We start from the raw sequence: 21246 nt of genomic DNA, 5'->3' as shown, positions 1-21246 counted from the left end.
TCAATTCTCCATATGTGACTGCTCATTCTCACCTCTTAAATTATATTATTCATTGTAACATAAGCCGCATACATCCTGTTCACAAAAGAAGCATCTTGAAAGCTAGCAGAGCACAACACATACCACTATGTATTATTTTCCAAAATATTAACTCTACATGAATTGTATGATAAACTGGCACTTTATAAACTTCTGAAACAAGTACAATGAAAAATATCTCTTCTTTGATAAACCTCCTTCACAAACAAGACTACTTTCATAGTAAAAGGACCACAGTGAGTCTCCATTATCCTTCTAAAATATAACAGATTATTTGAATTCTTAACTTATGAATTATATACACAGTACTAAAAACAGCATTCAAAGAAATCTATTTGGCAGTGGTTCTTCTTTATTTTTAACACAAAGAACTTTAACAGGCTAGATATGCTCAAGGATAAAATAATTTTTTTTAATACAATGATATCTACTGAAAAGGGAAAACTACACTTTAACATTCAAGTTTCAAAACCCATCTCTTACATAGCTCAAAACCAAATTAATGTAAAAACGAACCTTTTCAGCTTGACTTTTAAATTTTACACCCAAAAGAAAGGGGGGAGACTAAATATAACATAAAAACAGGATAGAAAAAAAAATGTGCCAGGACTCTAAAACTGTTAAATTAGACATAAGAAGAATGTGGCCGGTGCAAACTCATGCTTCACATCTTAGCTTCACCATAAATGCCAGTTCAATCGGTTAGAGCAAATGAAAAAATTCTGCAAAAAAAGATAGCTGTTAAAACAAACAAATTAAGCTACCGGTTCTCAGTAGGCAGCTTCCAATTCTCTAGATATATTTCAGGCACTATCATTATCCCAGAGGATTAGTTGGCCCTAATCAAACAATTTTTTAGGTAGGAAAGTTGTACCTGAAGTCTGAGCTCTGAAAATAATATAGAAAATGAGAACGGAAGGAGATGGCAATTGGAAAGAAACTAACCTGCCCTGTGATTCTGCCTAGTAAGGCCCATATTCCTTGCCCTTCACTTCGAAGTTTTCCATTCAGGTTTTGTAGTTCTTCTAAAGATTCACACAGCTACAATATAAATAATCAAAATTAATAAACCATTAAAACATGGGAAAATTTAAGAAATTTATCAATAAATGTCCAAGAATACCTATACTTATGATCCATGTTTTTAATATATTTAAGCCACAACATCATGAGATGAGGCTATCCAATTATTTAATCAGCAGCACCAATAAAATGTAAGCATTTTGTTTTATATTAGCATTTATATAGACAATAATAATACCTATATTTATCATTCTGTTATAGTTTTCTACATAATTTCATATACATTCTGCTAATTAATCCTGAAAAGTCTACCAAGATCCATTTCCACCATTTTCCCAATGAGAAAACTAAGGATTATAGGGTTTTTGTGACTTGGCCAAGATCACAGAACTAGCAAGAATCCCCAGATCTTCTGAATCTAATCCCAGTACTCTTTTCACTACAGATGGCCGATATTGAAAACTTACCTCCTATCGACTTTTTTACCACTTAAAATAACATGACCGTAAGTCAATATAGGTTTTATATGCTCATGTTACTTATTACCTAAAATTCTGGCCACACCTTGCTTTCATATTTCTTTTGATCTCCCTCATTGTTACAATGAAGAGGCAGAATGGAAATTTAAATTGGTAGGTATTTTTCTTAAATCAAAAGTAACACTACAAATTCAAGATAAAACCAATAATTTAAATGTAATTTTCTTTGTTTTCTACAAACCTAGAAAGTGAAGCTCTACTGTACACTAGTTAGAAATAAGAAATGGAATCAGACTGTTTGGCCTCAAATCCCAACTCTATGACTTGATTACCTATGTGAGTCTGGGCAAATTACTTAACCTCTTTAGGATTCAATTTTTTCCTCTAAAAATTGGAGCAATGATTACAACTCACATTATAAAACTTAAGTGGACATTAAATGAGTTAGCATATGTAACATGCTCAAAATTATACCTGGCACAAAGGAAGTGTTTTGTGTTAATGATGATGATGAAGACTATAAGAGTAGGAATTGCAGGGAAAGTTCTAAAATTCCAGAAAAATTTCAAAATGGGACATAAATAGCTCTAATATCACAAATGACATCATCAACAAATCACATTATGTTATTTTGTAGTCAACCTACCTTATTATATTCCACATGGAGTTTTTCCTGTTCATTCTCTAATTTATCCTTTATATTCTTTTGTTCAGCCATATTTTCCTGAATTTGAATCATGCGCATATTTCTCTCTATTTAAATTAAATATCCAATTTTACTTTAGTAGAAAATAAAAGCTGATATACAGAACACACAAAGGATTAAGGTAGCATAAAGATGATCACATAGATAATCTTACATTGTTACAACACTTTTAACCCTATTCACAAATACATGAACTCAACATTTTACAACAACACACAACTTTATAGAAAAATAAACATGTACTTAAAATATGTAATGGAGCATGGCTAGTAAATTTCTAAAAATTGATAGTATATCAAATACTTTCAATAGCAAACTGTTCTCATTGAAAATGTGCATGTATCAGTGCATATACTGACCAAAGTAATAATTCACAAAATCAGCAGTGAGAGCAGGTTGCTTATGCTTTCTCCTTCCATCCACACTAGAACTAGTATCTGAATTATCCACTGGGAAGATATCTGTACTGATTCCCATTAGCTCTGCTTTCCGCATCAGTTTACGGATGGCTGAAGCACTGCTAGTGAGTGGTCTGGGCAGTTTTTCCCTCGGAACCCAGGCCTGAGGTCTAGTGGATCGAGCTAGTTCTGCTTTGGCACGATATTGCTGAAGCCGGGCATTGATTCTTGCCTATAAAAGAAATGTATACAAATTTTAAAAGATATTAAAATGTAACATATTCCTTAGGATTTCTACTTGTATGTTTAGAGACTTGTATGTTAGAGAACCAGAACGTCCTATCAAAGCAAATTATACCTATCCACAGTTCCTAAGACATTATTCTTGGATTACAATAAAGTAGGTCTACTCCTAGTAAGGAATCCAGGTCCTAATCTATGATTCGAGTAGTCAGGAACCAATTCAGATGAACTAAAATTCCTTTTCTCAATACCTGCTAAAAGTCTCTATAAATTCACTTAATTTACATAGAAATACATTTTAAAAGATGGGCAAACTGATCAAATCTTTTACATAAATAAACAGTAGAACAGACTGAAAAAAGATACGATCAACATACTGCACTGATAGAGTAATTTCTTCTATGCCACATTTTTCAATATATTTGGAAATGTCCTTTATAAAAGACTGTTCTGTTGACTGAATGAGGAGTAACGTATTCAGCTACAAACCACACTCAACCATTTTTGCCTTAATGACAATATGCTTTCTAGATAACTAACCAAATTTCATAATTATACTTCACACGTCATTGGCACACACATGACGTCTGAAATCCATAACCTTGAAAGAAAAAACATGAGTTTGGGCATGAATCCCATACCTGTGCTTCTGGTGACAGTTGCTTCTCCCTCTCTTGCAAAGACATTTTACAATAGGATTGTAGAGCCAAGTAGTTTTTTCTCTTCCATTTTCTGTCTAACCTATCTGCATGTTGCTTACAATAAGCAAAAAATGGATCTGCTATATCCTATACCAAAAAACAGAAGGGGGGATGAAGTGAATATTTTTACTTCAAAGGGTCATAAACAACCTAACACAAGAAATAATATTTCCTTTTTGAAGAATCTCCTATACTGTTGTTTATAAAATAAATTACAAAAGTGATTTTTATATAAAATGATAAAAAATGGTGCTTTTGAAACTTAATCCTGTATATCAACTTCAAATTTATAACCATTTTTTCTTTAAAGGGTCTTGTAGATTTAAAAACACTGAAATAAAATCTTATAAATTGTATTTTGTTAAACTTGTGTACCTAAAAAAATAATCATTGTTTAAGACAAATAGAATTTTAATAATCTTAGGTAAAAGCCATCATTAAATATTAAAGTTACACATACACAGATTAAAATTATAAAACAATATATCCTGAAAATACAGGAGGAGCCAACACGGATAAGTAGAACACTTTTAACTGGCTAGCAATGCATGGACAGGTTCTACCCAAGACAAAAATGGATTAAGAAAGATTCTTTTTACTTTTTACTTCTATTTACTGTCAGTTGAACATGTTAGGTGTCACATTTAACTCTTTATATAACTCTAAAACCTCAAACAGAAAACATAGCTCTCTCATAGCCATCTCTCAGGATACTAACCTAATGGGTATATTTTTTTATTCATAAAGAGTGCGGTACCAAAAACAAAATTTACTCTATCAGAAACAAAAATAATTTGAAATATTTAGCCAAAACAAGTAATCTGCACTGTGATTGCCAACAAAATAACAGGGAGTTCATTCTTTAGGTCTGTCCCAAGGAGGAGAAATAAAGATAAGCTCTACATAGTTTTTATCCAAGTTATGTTAGAAAAGTCTCTTTGTAGGCTGGGGTTTTATAACCCAAAGAGAAATGATGGCACTAAAAAAAGCAGCAAATGAGAAAGAACAGAAAGGGAAATAACAACAACAACAACAACAACAACAATGAATATGAGGTATCCTTAACATAAAAAAGGTATATGATGCAATTCTGTAATGTGATATCCACAAATGCCACAATATACTACTGTGGATAACATCACAAGATTTAGAAATACAAAAAGCCTGGACACAATTTGAGCCACTGAAATTTAACGCATGAATGATTTCAGTCCATTTAGTCAAAGGTTGCTGGGGAAGAAAAATCAACAGAAATCTATACTCATATTGTTTCAGAGAGAACTTTCTGCATGGTAATAGGGTGTCAACAATATCCTTTGTCACAGAAGAAACTACCATATGGTTTACATGAAATATAAGTAACTCAAGGCTAACCACATGGTGTGAAACATAATATAAATGTCAGTCAGCATAACTGAACCTGTGCTAGTGTTCAATTTTAATAATAAATGCATGATATCATAACATGGTTTGAATATTCTAAATAATCTGGAATTCTCACAAAGCAGATCAGAAAAAATATAAACTTGGACGCTTAGGTAGCTCAGTCAACTGAGCGTCCAACTCTTGATTTCAGCTTAGGTCACAATCCCAGAGTTGTAGGATGGGGCCACATGTTGCACTCTGTGCTGACGGCATGGAGCCTGCTTGGAATTCTCTCTCTCCCTATGCCCCTCTCCCCCGTCATGGGTTCTCTCTCTCTCTTTCTCTCTCTCTGGCTCTCTCTCTTTCTCTCTCTAAAAGAAAGAGAGAGCGGGAGAGAGAGAAAAAGAGAGAGAAAGAAAGAAAAGAATAGAAACTTCAAATGGATCCTCACCAGTGAGATAAAAAGTACTGTCAGAAGGCTATAAAAAGTCATTAGAATATGGTAAGGAATATGATGTCACTGATTTAAATTAGGGTACTTATTCTCTTTTTCTACCTTTCTTTTACTGCCTATATAGAACATCCATTAAGAAGAAACTCCACTTAACAAATAAGTCTTTAAAAAGGGAGGGGGTGGAGTTTTCTTGAATGTCATATAAAATTGAAACAGAAGATATGCCCACAAACAACAGATGTGTTTTAATTTAAAATTTGTCTTTTCATGAACAGACACTTCTCCACAGAGGACATCTGTTGGCCATCTGGCCAACAGTCACATGAGATGATGTTCAACATCACTCATCACCAGGGAAATACAAATCAAAACCACACTGAAATACCACCTCACACCAGTCAGAGTTGCTAAGATGAACAAACCAAGAGACTATATATGCTGGAGAGGATGTGGAGAAACAGGCACCCCTAACACTGTTAGCACTGCTAGGGATTTACCTAAGAGATATAGGAGTGCTGACCCATAGGGGCACATGTACCCCAATGTTCACAGCAGCACTGTCAACAATAGCCAAATCATGGAAAGAGCCGAAATGTCCATCAACTGACGAATATCAAGAAGATGTGGTTTATATATACAATGGAATACTACTTGGCAATGAGAAAGAATGAAATGTGGCCATTTGTAGCAATGTGGATGGAACTAGAGGGTTTTATGCTAAGTGAAATAAGTCAGGCAGAGAAAGACAGATACCATATGTCTTCACTCATATGTGGAACAGGAAAAACTTAACAGAGGACCAAAAGGGAAGGGGAAAAAATAGTTAAGGAGGTGGAGGGAGACAAACCACAAGAGACTCTTAAATACTGAAAACAAACTGAGGGTTGATGGGGGGAGATGGGAAAATGGAGGAGGGCACTTGTTGGGATGAGCACTGGGTGTTATATGGAAACCAACTTGACAATAAACTATATTAAATAAATAAATGAAATGAAATTTGTCTTTTAATTAAATATACTATTATATTACATGAATCTTAGTCGATAGAAGTAGAACTGTAAGAAGTAGCCAAGAACTTCCTTTAATAGAATAATTATTGCCAAGAGCAAATTTCATTGATAACTGATTCATAAAAAGTCTTGGATTTTAAAACATTGTTCAGAAACCTTTATAATTTTCCAATTTTATCCATGTTTTTAAAACACCAAAACCTATGTAAATATGTTTAAATCATTCCCCACAAAAAAGTGCACTAAAGCAAATGTGGGGAAAAGTCACATTTTATTATTCTAGCATCGAGAAGTCCAACCTAGTAGCAAGGAAAAGGAAAAGCCTCAGGTCCTGTTTCAACATCCTGATCTATTTCAATTTCCCTTGTAAATTTACAGAGATTAGCATAGTTATAAGAGAGATGCAGAGCACAGATGCAAACTATTTATTTAATGTAATATTGTGTTTTGTTTCATTTCCTTTTGCATGTCTTTAGATATGGGGATGTACTCTCTAAATCACTACAGATGCCCCTACATTCCACTGTCCTGTTATGTGACTACTTCACACATTTTCATTAGCTACTGTCTACCCTCCCCCACCAAAAAAATGGTGAAAGGTACTATACAAAGGAACCCAAACTGTCATAGTATGAAAGGTAAAGCTCTCAGTAAGTTCCAAAAGAAATGGCTACGAAGGAGTCTTCCAAATTGCAAAGCTCAAAGTTTTCCATAAGTACAGAATGCCTTACCCTACAGATTACATAATCTAGGTGTTCACTTGGGATTTATCTGGTCTTCTAAGTCCTACTTGTATTGCCCCTCTGCATTTCTGCCCACCATCATGAGTGTAGTCAATACTAATCCACAACCCTATTATATAATTAATCATGCCTCTATGTCTAAGAGCTAGGAAAATGTTCCATATTTAGCCAGCACCCTTCATCAATTAAAGCACAATTTAGAAGAATCAACGCCGGGTACAAAAACACATATCCAACATATAACTGTTATAGAATTCATTTATTCATAAAATATATCCCTTGGGGTGCCTCAGTGGCTCAGTCAGTTAGTTGAGCATCCAACTTCGACTCAGATCATGATCTCGCGGTTTGTGAGTCAAGCCCCGTGTCAGGCTCTGTGCTGACAGCTCAGAGCCTGGAGCCTGCTTTAGATTCTGTGTCTCCCTCTCTCTCTGCCTTTCCCCTGCTGGTGCTCTGTCTCTCTCTCTCTCACTCAAAAATGAATTAACATAAAAAAATGTGAAGAAAAATTATATATATACCCCTCAAAACCTGCTCAACAAATTTTCATTAAATTATCTTTTTCACTTGTTTCCTGTCTACAAAATAAATAGGATAAGATAAAGACCCAATATAAAAACATACTGTTATATAACACTGAAAATCTACCCAGTAAAAGAAGGAACACAACAAGAGAGTTAGATATACCACAGATCCACCATGAACAGACATTAAGAATTACCAAGCAAACACTCAAATACCTATCTAACATAAAGACCTTAAAGAATCAACAAAACTTAGTCTCAGGACTCCTTAGCAGTCTTAAAAATTATTGAAGATCTCAAAGAGATTATGTGAGTTATTGTTATATATATAGTCCCTATTAGAAATTAAAAAAGAAAATTTTTAAGTATTTATTCATTTTAAAATAACAATAACCCAAAACATGTTAAGATAAATAATACTTTTATTAAAAATATAATTTACGTACACACAAAATCAGTGAGAAGAGTGGCACTGTTTTACATTTTCAAACCTCTTTAATGACTAGATAGCTCACATAAAAGACAGCTAGATCCTCATAACTATTTCTACATTCAATATGTTATATTGTTATGCTATATAATCTCTAAAAATCTCCACTATTGCTCTTGGGAGAATTAAGAGTTAAAAATGTACATACTATTTTCATATTGTTACAAAGATAGTTTTAACCTCACAAACTCCTTGAAAGAATATTAAGGAGTCCCCAAAATATGCTATGAAAAAAACTGTCTAATCTAAAGCCAATAAACATCAAAGGAAAATTATAAAATCAAAACACTTGTAAAGAGATAGAAATACAGATATTGAAGACAGGGTAATGATTTTATTTAAAGAGACAGAGCAAGGTTCTCCATATATAATTTCAGATCTTCCTATAAAAAATGCTGACCTTTTAACGCTTTAAAACAACTTGGATTCCATTTCGTTTTACCTGTCAGATCTCACTATAAAAAGCTTAACATGTTTTCCAAATGTCTGACTAGCTTTAAGACTGGAAAACTCATATATTGATTACTCCTGAAATTTCAGACCAGCAACCTAAGCAAAAACTTTAAAAATAAGCTTATTAGTTTCTTCTATGATGCACACCTATCGCAGGACATAAAAGACTCATGAGACATCTTATCAACATACTCACCAACAATGGTTTTAAATAAACCTACCTCTTCTGCTGCTGCCTCTGAAAGCAGACCTTCCTTCTGGGCACAGGTCACATGGAAATAGGCTCTGCACATCCCTGCGTCACAGCTAATGCAAACTCCAGTTCTAGCAAAACGAGGGTCTTCACAGAAGCTACATTCCTACAATGGAATAACAGGAAAACGCTCAGAATAAAAATATCTCTAAAACAATACTGCACTCTGATACAAAGCGTCCATAAAATACAAATAGTGAATCAACAGTCTATCAATACAAACAATACCTGTGGGCAAGAAAAGTTTATATGAAAAAATTCTCTCTATAATTCTAATGAACCAAAATTCCACTGATATAATAATGATGACACTAATAATAATAATAGTGAGGATTAACTAGTTGCTATCCACTCTTTGAAGCACTTTATATATTAATGTATATTACCTTTTGATCCACTATTCCATACTAATATATGAAAGAGATACTGAATCCATTTTATAAAACATGAGAAAACTAAAAACAGGTTAAGAAATCTGTTCAAAATAACACAATAATTGCCAACATATCAAACTAGGGTAATCTTAAAATCATTGTTCTTAACCATTATACTACACTGACTTGAACAATATAGTAATACTGCTTGGAAAATGAAAGAAAATAAGTAAGAAGCCAGAGAAATTTACCAAAATAATCTAGGTATTCCAACCAAAGAAATTATTTTTAAAATATCTTTAAGAGAAGTGAAAGGTAATTTTATGTAAACCAATTTGATGAAATTGGTTGTGATGCACAACATGGCCAACTAGTTACATCCTTTCCGAACACAATGGGAAGAACTATAAAACCACAAGTTTCAACTATTAAAAATTACCCCCGATCCTCCCCAAGTTTATGTTTTTATCCTTTTCACTATCTATTCTACAGAGAGAAAAACACAGTCTTAAAATACAAACTACTCTAGTGATAGGAATCTTTGTTAAAAAGAAAAATCTGCTAAATTGTGAAAGACTGCCAGCAGACGCTTAAAGAACTGTTTAGTAAATATATTCTAAGTAAGTTCAACATAAGGAAAACAGAGGGGAAAATTTTAAAGTCTCAACAGACACTAAAAATATCATTTGAATACTGCAATAGTAAGTGACTGCCTACTAGGTAAACAGCACCAAACATACAGCAGCAGCGTCTGAAAACAGCCAGAATAAGAATCTAGGTATAGATGTGAAAACATACCCAAATCCTGACACTACTACTTGGTTAAGGGTGTTTTTTTTCCTAATAACAATAGAAGGTATATAGTAGAAATTATCAGCAGATAGTAATCTAAACATGAGACCAAAAAAGAGACAAAAACTGAGACAGAAGGAGAAAAGATGGAAGAGAGAAAAATGGGAGAAATTAAATTATTTCAATAATGTCAAAAGCACGAACAGAACCAAAGTGCTTAAGAAGTTTCCAAACTAATTTAATGTAATATGATGAAACTGCTGCAGGAATTTCAAAGTGAATATAAGAAAACATTTCCTGACAAAAAAGTCTTATAAAGACTTTAGAACAATCTAACAGAGAAATGGGAATCTTCCTCATTTGCCTGAATTATTTAAAATGCTAGGACTAAGCAACTAAGAACACAGGGGAGAAGGTAACCAGGATTACGAAATGAACAGACAATATGGCCTAGAAGAGCTGTCCCAGTTATAATTCATATCACTGTTTGATTTTGCAGATGAGCTACAGAAGACATAATTTTTTACTCCACTTCCTAATCATACTTCAAAACAAAAGGTAGGTAGGTGAAATGATAAAATCAGCTGACAATTACATATTTAATGATTCTCTTTTTTGGTTTAGAAGTCATTGCTGGTTTCAATTATATGAAGTGATATCTAGCTTTTTTTTGGTTCTAGATTTATATTTATGATAATTATGTGTGCCTACTGAAAATTACTTAAGCCAGTACCTTCTAGGCTCCGTGTTTGTGAATTTTGAAGCTATTCTCAAAAAGCAGTAACTTTCACTTACAATAATGGTGGACTAGGCAATACTAGGTAGGTATTAATCCTGCTAGAAACTAGAAAATGTGAACAAATTATTTTGTTTAACTATAGCTTAAAGGCATTAGAAAGATAACAAGATAGTACAGAATTACCTGAGAACGAAGAATTAAGTTCAGTGCTGGGGCCTACTTTTCTCCCTGGGGGCTTTAGCTAATTCTTTAGAAAAACGCTGCAGATAGTTCAATAGAAATTACCCAAACTAAAGCCCAAGAGTACTGGAGTAAGGATGGAGGATAAGGGATGGAGGTTGTGGTTAGACCCTAAGGAAAATACTCTGGTTATAACAACAGAAGCTAACAAAGTTTTAAATTTTCAGTATCAGAATTTTCTAAAAACCTATGTTTCCTACTCCACCTTAATGGATTACTGATGCTATCAGAGTCTTTCTTCCCAATTTCCCAACAGACAGGAATGGAAGTGTGTATCAGTGCCTAATTGGTTCTAGTATTCCAGGGATGTCTATAATAATCGTACACCTAAGTTTAAATTAATAAGTGTATTTTTATAACTTATAGTCCTAAAGCTCAATCAATAAAAACCAATTTATAAATTGAGGCTGAGAATGATTTGCAAGGCAGGCTTATGTAGTCATTAAAAAAAAAAAAAAAAGTCCTTGAAACTTGAGTAAACCAACAGGTACCCCTTGTCCTCTTTTCATAATTTTGGTAAATTCCACTTCAAAAATAACGTCAGAAATTAGGTTGTATTTGATTTTAACTAGTCTGAGAACTCATGTATACCAGGCAGTATGCAAAATACCACAGAAATAGCAGCAGTATCAATTATCACTTTACCCCACAGGTAACTCTAAATTAAAAATACATGGAAAAATGTATAAATTATTGCCTTTCTAGGAAAATTACTATCAATAATAAATGATTTAATGCTGTTCTACAAATTCTATCATTACTAATGAGCATTTCTGTAGTCAACAATGATATTAGTAAAATGCCATATAAACAAGTAAAATTTTTTTTCTTTTAGACAATCAAAAACACTTTGCCTCACCTTGGCACCATATTTGGAATAGTTCATTTCTGTCAGTGTTACTGGTCGTAATTTGTCAATATCTCCAAAGGCTACTCCAGGAACATACAGGGCACAGACAATGTGAACCCATCTAAACAGAGAGAAAATGTGATTTTGCTATCAAACTCTTTCATAAAATGCCCACAATAAAAATAAACACAAAAACATGTGTGTGTCATCACAAGTAACTACTGAAAGAATTCTATGGTCAGACCAGAATCTCACACAACTGAAGAATACGGAATAAGCACAACTCAATAAGCACTACTTTTCTAGCTGCTTAGCCCAAGCTAAGAGTTAACAGCTATAATTACCTTTCACTTAAACTCACTGCACTTTGCACTTACCTGTAATTCTTAAATATTTACACAAAACCACTATACACATGAAACAAAACATCATTTTCTTATGCATGGGAAGATTCATATTCATTATTTTAAGCTCTGTGAGAAGGATCCTAATTTAAGAACTGTCAAGTAATTCTGTAGTAATTAGGTAAAATTGCTCTTTCTTGTTACTTTTTTCTAAACACTGCTGAAGAGTGTGTCAGGACAATTTAAAATAATTCGCAGGCGGGGGAGGGGAGGGGGGGCGCCTGGGTGACTCAGTCAGTTAAGAGTCCGACTCTTGGTTTTGGCTGTCAAGATCTCACAGTTTTTGAGTTCTAGCTCCACATCAAGCTCTGCGCTGGCAGCATGGAGCCTGCTTGGGACCTTCTCTCTCCCACTCTCTCTCTGCCTCTCCCTTGCTCGTGCTCTCTCTCTCTCAAAATCAATAAACTTAAAAAAAATAAAAATAAACTAAAACAATTTTTGCTGTTCATCCTGATGTTCTTTCTTCCCAAGTTAAAACTGATTGCTAGAAGACTGTATAGAACAGTTTTATAAGGAAGTCTTACTTCATTCAACTCATTCAACTAATCTGTTCACCATTCAACCTTTGTACTAAAACTTACATGACCCACAGATTTTTTTTTTTAAGCCTGAATGATGCTGCAACACTAAACAAAGAATGCTCAAAGTTTCAATACACAAAAGTTTCAGTACATAGAACAGGGAGTTGATTCTAATTCCATTTTGTTTAAAACCTGCACTGAAACTTTTGAAATGCATTTGGGAACCCCTTCTGTTTACTTACAACCATGCAGTATATGGGATCAATGGTGTTAAAATTTTAAACAGATCTATATCACTTTGTTAAGAAAGCAAAAATGAGATGACAAATCTCTCTTAACCTTGTGACTCTATTAACAATAAATTCTGCTTTATCACAGCTTGAGAGGCTACGATTACTACATGGCTGTGTATTTTGACACACTGTAAGTTTTAATAGACTATGACTAAGAATCATTTTATAGAGGTACTGGGGAAAATAGTTACATTACAAATCTTTAAAAATTATCTTTTTTATTGAGAAGAAAATCCAAGATTTTGAGATTTTCTTGATGGACTGTTTTAACCCAACCTCTCAAATGCATCCCGGGGAGTTCAATATAAAGATACACATCTTCAACAAGCAGCTGCTTTCTCAATTTAATTTGCACAGTTTTTCATGCTCCACTGGTGTATTAAATGCCACTGTACTCTGCAGGAGTTTATCTTTGATAAACCCAACAGCTGGCTGCTTGCTTCATACTGACCTTCTGAAAATGTTTTAGTACAAGCCATGCGAGTACCACAGATTTAAACTGCCATTTCAGTGTGACTGGTACACAAGTCCCCAAACCACTCAGGTGAGGCTGCCAACCTGGGTCTTTATTAAAGTACGTATCAGACAGCTGAGACAATTTCATCCTTTGTAATATCTGTTGTAAATAATTTTTTGTTCATTTGTTTAATTGCACATACTTTAGGACTCTATAATTAAGACAAATTGAGAAATCAAAAAGGAATAATCTTTTTTGCTACTCTAACATCCATTTTGCTTGGAGCTGTGACAACAGATGTTGATTGCTGAAAGGAACAGAAAACAAGCACCACATAAAGTCACCAAAAAAAGAGTCAAAACTGTAATTCTAGTGTAGAAACTCTTAATAGATTCTTTTAAGCTCACATATTTTAGTAAAGCAAGCTAACCAGATAGTTATCAAAGGCTCACTCAGAATGAGAACTATTTTATTTTTTAAAAATTTATTTTTGAGAAAGCGCAAGCTGGGGAGGGGCAGAGAGAGGGGGACAAAGGATTCCCTGACTGCGCTGACAGCAGTGAACCCGATGTGGGGCTCGAACTCAGGAACCTAGCTCATGACCTGAGCCAAAGTCAGACACCCCACCAACTGAGCTACCCAGGCACCCCAGAATGGGAACTATTTTACTCAATCAAATTCAATTTTGAAACACACTGTATTTGTAATACTTTTACAATATGTAAAATAAATTCACTTTCATTGTTATTCTCACTCCATTCATTCATTCATTCAGTAATCAATTACTAAGTGACTGCTAGGAACAGAGCACCACAAAGGCAGTTTAGAAGTTACAATTATGTAATATGAAGTGCTTTCAGCATAGTGCTGGGCATGCTATCTCTAAGTTACTAGAGTCTATTATTTCCCATAATCAGACCACTTAAAACAGGGTAAAACACTTTTCATAAGGAATGGAAGAATTTTCCTACATTAAATCACACCATTTCCTAAGTAGAACCTGTGGCTCTCATGAGAAACAGGGGAAAAGCCCATGTGATTGAAGTCAATTGCAAAACCTTTTTCATTCTTTCCATATATTGTTCGTTCTTTCCCCCCATTTTCCATTTGAAACTAGAAGACTATATGGCTTTCATCAAATCTTCTTGGCTATTTTTTCGCCTTGAACCAAAGTATATCAAGCATCAACAGTATCCTTCAAACTATATCAAGACCTGTAATTTCCACCACAGCCTACAAGAGAGTGTGGGCATCAATGCAAATAAAATGTTCAAATCCTATAATGGAACTTTTCCCCAGCTGTACCATCAAAGAAGTATCTACCTACACAGGAAAGATCCATAGGAGTCAGTGCAAATATTTCTCAGTAAATATAATTTAAAAGGCCTCTCTTTTCTCAATACAGAAAAAACTTTATAAGCTATATTGTGAATTATAAAAGGATGAAGCGACAGGTACATTATAGTTTTCCAATAGGACTTACAAATTATGAACAAGAGGTAAAACAAATTCTCTTCCCTAAAAGGAAACTGTGTTTTCCCAAGTTGTCCTACTTATTCAGCACAATTTATCACCAAAAAATTTCAGCCCTCAGAACTAAATAATTACCAGAAGGAATTTATGCAGCTGGTACTCTATGATTGCTTAAGAAAGTAGAACAATATTGGCAATAATAAAGCACTAGTAGCAGCAGAAGAAGCAGGAGTAGAAACAGAGAGACATTTATTAACCACTTATGTTCCAAAAACGGCACTGTTTATAGCAATCACCTCATTTAATCCTCTCAAAGGGGCTAAGAAATTGGAGGTTTAAAAAGGCTCAACCACATGCCTATAAGAAAAGACCAGAATCCAAACATAGGCAGTCCAACTTGAAAGCACATACTTCTAATGCTGTACTAAACTCCCTAATTCTGGTCCAAGTCGGCGCAAGTGTGAAATAATGCCCATGTCCATGATACAGACTAAAGATTTTATTTTATCTTCTTAGATGGGCAATGAAGAAGAAGATCTAAGATTTTTAGCCATTTTCCTTAGACATCAACACCCAGAGTTCTCTAAGACTCCATGGTAGATTCCTTGCTATCCCTACAATCTTATATGGCAACATTTCAAGGGTCTCTCCACTAACTGAGTTTGAAAAATAAGAAAAATATTTTTTTTACTTTATTAAAGCAACATGTATTAAATTTTAAAGACTGTCCTTTATTTTGGTATAAAATGTATATCCTATCTTTTTCAACATTAAAAAATGGGAAATAATTCTGAAAATTTGTATAGGTTATCTTGTTGTCCCTGTCCAAATATTAAACATGTTTTTTAAAAATACGGAATAACCATTATATCACAAAATAAGCAATATATTTTAATATTCCTCTTATATTGGGGAAGGGGGGGTGTAGGGAGTGATCCATAAAATAAAATTTCAATCATCCATCCCAGATGGTAGTCTCCTGGGCAAAAATCAAAAACATGGAAAACGTCAATACTATTATGATAACAATTTCTCAAATTTAATAATAAAGATGAATGTGAACATAGTAAAAAGAACATAGGTCTTTGTGCCAGTTATCAATTTACTGCCTCTCAGCTCTAAATATCTGCTAAATATTAAATAATGGACAAAATCCTTTCAGCAGGTCTCCTTTACAGTGAGCATATTAAGCTGCCTTAGTAGAAGTGGTAGAGAGCACTGCAGGCGGAAGTTACTTCTCAGCAGGGATGAAGGACATCCACCAGTGCTCTACCTCAGCGACATACACCTACTCTCTGTGACCCCACAGGCCAAGACTGGAGGGAACTTTTCTGTGGCTCTCTTCACAGATACCACACACTCCAGATGTCTCACGGTTCCCCCAGCTCCCTCTGCAACCTGCGCCTAGACACCCACTTGTCAAGAACTGAAGACCAGTTCTGGCCCAAGCAAACCAGCAAACATCTCCACCCTCCTGTAGGTTACAACTGCATCTTCTCCAACAAGCTCTGAACCTCAGCCTGGTGGTGCGATCTTCCAAGTCTGTCATTCCCTGGATACTCTTCCTCAGCCTTAGGTTATCCTTTAGAGTTCTTTTATATCATAATTACTTTTTTTAATTTTTAAAATCTTTTTATTTATTTTTGAGAGACAGAATGTGGGCAGGGGAGGGGCAAAGAGACAGGGAGACACAGAATCTGAAGCAGATTCCAGGTTCTGAGCTGTCAGCACAAAGCCCAACACAGGGCTCGAACTCACGAACAGGAAGATCATGACCTGAGCTGAAGTCAGACATTTAACCAACTGAGCCACCCAGGCACCCTGTCATAGTTACTCTTTATCATATCTTAGTAACTCTGTAAATTAAACTTCCGCTTTTAAAATCACTGTATGGTTTCTATCTCCTGATCTACTCATTAAGTCAGATAGATCTGGGTTCAAATTTGACTGTTCACCAGCCTGTGGGCTTGATCAAATTAAAATCACTTAATGATCTGAGCCTCCAGTACTACACCTATAAAATGGACAACTTTAGCACCTGTCTCATCATAGAGTCATTACTGGAATTAAATAGGACTATGCGCATAAAGGCAAAAACAGATAATTAATAAGCAGTCTTTTCTCCTCCTTCCCGATCTTCCCCTACTGCCCATTTACTCTATGCCAAAAAAAATAAAAATAAAACACACAATCCAATGAAAGTGTGTAACTGAAAAAAATAATAGTCACAAGCCGACACATTATAAAGCAGGCACATTAACCCATCAGAATTATGACATCAACCTTCCAGCATCTGTTTCCTTGAAAATTCCATCCTGATTGGGACATAGTTCACAGCTAGGGGAAACACCACATTTACAGGCATCACAAAACCAAGGTTCAGTGGAGTTTTCAGAAGCTGAACTCATAATTGAGTCACTCTCTCCATCAACTCCATAGCAACCTAAAAAAGAAAAAAAGAAAAAGTATGATTAAATAATTTATAAAATCACAAAACAAAAACGGAAGTGGAAATAATTCTGAAAAACTAATGGTTTACAAAAATGATATTAAAGTCAAACCACATAAGTGAAATTTTATAAAAATACATTCACCTACCATAGTATGCACAATGAAACACCCTTTTTTTTAATATTTATTTATTTTTGAGAGCAAGAGAGAGTAAGAGCAGTGAAGGGGCAGAGAGAGAGAAGGAGACACAGAATCTGAAGCAGGCTCCAGGTTCCGAACTGTCAGCACAGAGCCTGGCATGGGGCTTGAACTCAGTGAGATCACGAACTGAGCTGAAGTCAGATGCTTAACCGACTGAGCCACCCAGATGCCCCAAAACAAATAACCTTTTGGAAGAGTTTATGATCTGCAAAAGCATTAGAGAAGTAGAAAAATACACAGTCCTTTAAAAAATTTTTAATTTAAAAAATTATATAAAAAGAGAAGTTTTCATTAAAAAGAAATCAGATTACATCTAGGAACTATTGATTAACAAATATTTATTGTGCTCCCTTTGTAATGGACACTTAAATTTATATAAGACCATGTTCATGCAAAACAAACATACAAAGAAGCCTCTAATCTAACTTTGGAGATGGCAGATCAAACAAAAACCCATATAACCATAAATACAAAGTTAAGTATTAGTAAAACAAAAATTACACAAACCCACACAGATATAAATTAAGGCTACAGAACAATCTGAATAGTCAGACTAGAGTCAGACAGGCTGGGTTCCATTCACAACTGAGCCAACATCTAACTCTAGAAGGTATTTTATCTTTCTTAAGCATTTATAATTCTATCTTCTGTAAAAATTTATTCATAACTGCAATGAATGAAAACAAGAGATTAGTATTTTTCTGCTTAACCTAATAATGTGAGAGAAGTTAAATTATTTAAGCTGAAAATGTGATAAAAACTTTAAAAAAATTTTAAAGATCCTCCTAAACAAACCAAACAAACAAGATTAGTTAACATAGATCTCTACATTTTATATTAGGTCAACTATCTCTCAATTATTAAAAGCAAAAAGTTTCCTTATCAATGCAAATATACCTGCCTGCAATTATAAATTATATTTAAAGTTACTATATAGGCTTCCAGATCTGTCTAAACTTTTTATAAAATCAAAAAGATCTTCCTTAATATTGAACTTAAAAAGAGTAGATTAGAGTGGCACCTGAGTTGCTCAGTCATTAAGCATCCAACTACAGCTCAGGTCATGATCTCATGGTTTGTGATTTTGAGTATTATCAGACTCTCTGCTGTCAGCACAGAACCCACTTTAGGACCTCTATCTCCCTCTCTGCTCTGTGAGTGGGAAATGGGGGAAAAAAAAAACCTTAAAATAATGTTTAAAAAAATAAGCAATAAAATAAATAAATATTAAGAACAAAGAAAGAAGATTAGATGCCAAACCTGAAAGCCAACAGGAAATTCAGGCACAACACCACTGTCAACATTTTGGTAAGATCAGGTTCTCATTAAAATTCCTAAACTCAATTTTATCAATGAACTCTGTGTAGATGAGGCTGTTAGTGCCTGCCAAACCAAGCAAATTCACTAGAAAGTGATGTCACATCCATTGTTATGAATAATTCTTTCTCAGCATAAAAATACCAAAAACAATGTATTGCCATGAACACAGTACTGATAAATACGGAATCTAATAAAGGGCAACTGAAAAGTTAAGAGATAATTTCACCTTGACTATAAGAATCCATGCCAAACTCTTGATGACTTACAATAAAGATCACTAGTGACAATAGGCACGACTCCTAAATAGTTATCTTTTCCCTAAATGATGCTTGACACAACACTTCATATTATCTAACCTCTCTTCTTTTAGAAAGGAAGACAGTACTTATGATAAAATATCCTTAAGAGAAAAAAATTAATGCACAAATGGTAATAAACTACAACTTCAATCTAGGCCTGAAGTATGCCCTTGTCATCTTTAGGCTTGGGCATTTCTCTGATCTCCTAAGACACCGCCTAGATAGGTTGCTTCTGCAGATAGCCAAATATGGACTACTCCAAGATCTCTAACCAGGTTTATTCTTAGAAGGTAGTCTACGTGCCACAATCTAAGGGGCATCCAAAGTGACCTCCAATAAACTGACTAAAAAAAAACCAAAACAGAACAAAAACACTATGAGAAGCATATATAAGCAGCGATCATCTCTCAAAAGACTCAAGATTACCACATGGGAAAGTTTATATGCATCCAATGTAAGATGTGATTATCCGAACTGGTTACACACTAAATAGACAACAGGAGCCTAAACTGCAGAGTATCTTCTCACAAACGTCAAAGATAGCCAAGTTAAAATAAATGAATAACTATATATAAATATTGAGTTAAATCACCCAGGAAAAAGACTGTACACAGTATTTTTTTATAATTTTATATGGATTAAAAAAAGAAAATAATTTTAGAGTACCAAAATTAATTTACTAGATATCATTAATAAGTCAAGAGTAAAGTGTAAGTATTTTACTCACACAATGCTAAAAACTTAATATAGGTTATCATTAAAATAGCCTGGTAGGCAGAAAACTAAAAAGTTGGTTTACAACTATGACTTACATAAGCTGCCTCAAGCAGATGCCATATTGTAAGCTTTATGCTGTTCAAAGGCTTTATAGCTGGGAACCTTTAACATGATCTGAAAATCATGCAAAAGAATGCCCAGAAAAGATTTCAAAGGAACTAGACTACAGTACATAAGATGAGCAAAGAAATAAAAACTCATTAATTTAGTATCATTAAACTGTGGTTGGTAATAATCATCTCCACTTCTGTTTAGATATACATTTTTATATGACAAACCCTAAAATGAAAAGGAAATATAATTTTCTTCTTGGGAGCAGTTATTATTGACTGTCACCAATAAAAGAAAATTTTTTGATAAAGCCAACAGTAAACAAAATACTGTATTCAAAGCAAAATCACAAAACAGTAAAAAAGAATCTGCTTTTTCAAAGGGTTATACAATACTACAAGGGAAGAATCTATTTTCTTTACAAAATAATGTCCCTTTGAAGTAAATTCTTTCATCTGTATTCACACAAAGTAGGCAATTACCAAAATAACAAAGCACCCAAGGGGCTATTTTTTTCATTTCATTCACCAAAAGCAAGGTAATCACAGCAGTTTTTTAGAATACAGAAAATTTCAATTCTGTTTTTTAAAGAATATTCTACACACATGACACAAATTTGCACAAAGATTAAACCACCTACTAACAACCTCAAGAATGATTTTTGAAGGATTCTCCTTGGTAATTCCTACTCTGTAATCTAGAAGATTGGTACCATGTAAATTCAAAGAACAAACAGTAGGTGCATAAGTATTTCTTCTTCAGCTTCAGTGCCCTTGAAAGATGATTCACAGTATGTTGTGACCTTTAAAGAGTTCTTCACCTGCCATACCTATTGGGTTTACTGACCAAAGTTCTAACATGTTATATCCACTCTAATCCATTTTAATTAATGACTAAATCCATTTTTTAAAAGTTTATTTATTTATTTATTTATTGGGGGGGTGGAACATATGTAGGTGTATGCACACAAATGGGGCAGGGGCCGAGAGAGTATCCCAAAGCAGGGCTCCATCTCAGGAACCAGGAGATCATGACCTGAGCCACAGAAATCAAGAGTCGGATACGTAACAGAGCCACCCATGTGCCCCAGTGATTAAATATGTTTTACGATCTTTTTCTTTCT

The 21246-nt window shown here is 34.2% G+C and overlaps 1 protein-coding gene across 1 annotated transcript in view; it reads right to left on the bottom strand.

Annotated features, from left to right (window-relative positions):
• The window catches only part of PHF14 (PHD finger protein 14), a 194726-nt gene that overhangs the window by 142243 nt on the left and 31237 nt on the right, over positions 1–21246 (bottom strand). The window contains exons 5-12 of the mRNA XM_029918975.1: positions 17308–17467; positions 11886–11997; positions 8850–8987; positions 3530–3676; positions 2607–2877; positions 2188–2294; positions 914–1080; positions 206–294 (exon numbers count right to left, since the gene is read on the bottom strand). Of these exons, the coding sequence (XP_029774835.1) occupies positions 206–294; positions 914–1080; positions 2188–2294; positions 2607–2877; positions 3530–3676; positions 8850–8987; positions 11886–11997; positions 17308–17467 (1191 nt within the window). The remainder of the gene's footprint in view (positions 1–205; positions 295–913; positions 1081–2187; positions 2295–2606; positions 2878–3529; positions 3677–8849; positions 8988–11885; positions 11998–17307; positions 17468–21246) is intronic.

Source organism: Suricata suricatta, chromosome 2 (genome assembly GCF_006229205.1).
Source record: "Suricata suricatta isolate VVHF042 chromosome 2, meerkat_22Aug2017_6uvM2_HiC, whole genome shotgun sequence".
Taxonomy (NCBI): domain Eukaryota; kingdom Metazoa; phylum Chordata; class Mammalia; order Carnivora; family Herpestidae; genus Suricata; species Suricata suricatta.
This window is presented reverse-complemented; position numbering and strand designations above follow the sequence as displayed.